This window comes from Gregarina niphandrodes (genome assembly GCF_000223845.1).
Source record: "Gregarina niphandrodes unplaced genomic scaffold scaffold00020, whole genome shotgun sequence".
NCBI lineage: Eukaryota > Apicomplexa > Conoidasida > Eugregarinorida > Gregarinidae > Gregarina > Gregarina niphandrodes.
In genome coordinates this window covers 61,288-62,501 of record NW_011645789.1, presented here as the reverse complement: position 1 = coordinate 62,501, position 1,214 = coordinate 61,288, and the positions used below count along the sequence as shown (strand labels likewise).

At 52.3% G+C, this 1,214-nt stretch overlaps 1 protein-coding gene across 1 annotated transcript; it reads right to left on the bottom strand.

Moving 5' to 3' along the window:
• Positions 1-24: 24 nt before the first annotated feature.
• On the bottom strand, positions 25-876 carry GNI_097920 (hypothetical protein; the record flags this gene model as incomplete). The annotated part of the gene is made up of 1 exon (XM_011132752.1): positions 25-876. One exon carries the CDS (start codon positions 874-876, stop codon positions 25-27), a length of 852 nt encoding a protein of 283 aa, XP_011131054.1.
• Between the last annotated feature and the right edge of the window lie 338 nt (positions 877-1,214).

Below are 1,214 nucleotides of genomic sequence, written 5' to 3'. Positions count from 1 at the left end.
CCCGCTGATTTGTTAAAGGTCGACTCACCGCTGGTGCGGTAGGAATCGCGTGGGGAAGTACTTCCGCAAATAGCCATCAACCCTGTTCTTGTAATCCTCGAGCGGCTCTGCTCTGTGTTTCAGACAGTCGATACCACAAGACTTGACAGTGTAACCTTCTCTTCGAAACAGAGAATGTTTCCTTTTCATCTGCTGTGGGGTCATCAAGAAGTCTCTGACCACGCCCCCGTTCACGTTCTTCCCCGACACGGTCTGCGCCTCGACGCTGAATGCAGCTTCGACACAATGACACTTGTTCGAGGGAATCTCACACAAGTCATAAGTTTTGGAACAGCCCTTGTCCGGTTCCTGCGCACTAAATGAGTATCCTAGTTCGTACTCAAGATCATACTCACTGATGTCGTATATGTCCATTTGTATCCACTTCGCGGCGGCCCGACCACGGGCCAGGTGATGGAGATAGCCCCGCCATACGTCGCTGTTGTCTGCTAGGAGGCACTTGGACGGCTTCTGGAAACGTACGACCGCCTCCCAGACGCTCGGTAAGTCGTACTGGAACGGATCATTGAAGTAATGACAACTTAGGTCTTCACCCCGGTCGTCAACACAAACCACCTTACCGTCACCGATCCAGTCAAGCGTCTTCCAGGCATCCGCCGTGGCGTCCACCAATGACACGTTATTTTTTTTGGTCCTGTCGTACACGCCCTCGCAAGTTTTCCAAGGTATTCTCAACTCCGCCAAGTCGCGTGCAGACATCATCACGCTGTCAGCACTCGTCTTACTCGGCACGAGTCTGCAGCTCAAGGTCAAGTCAGAAGGCTCGCTCTTACAATCACAAGAGACAATATGTTTGTACCGTTCGGTATCTGACATGCCAGTGAACGGGGTATCACAAGACGACGTGTAGTTGCGCGTCGTGGCCTCATTAGACTGGGTGTAGCTTTTCATCGGGGTCTCGCTTGGAGTATCGCTGTAAATCAGTCCTTTGGGCGAAGTAGAGCTGGAGATTGGCCCCTCAGACGGAGTATAGGTAGAGACTGAAAGAGGATCGAGGATTCCCGACGACTCTGAATCTGGGGTTGTCAAACTACCGGCTCCTTGTCTACTGAAGTGTAACACCGCTCCTGCTATCGCCGCACCACTCACACCCGCAACACAGGCAATACAAAGACCTTTGAGAAACTTCGGCCGTCGCCAGAAGCTTCCAGTTT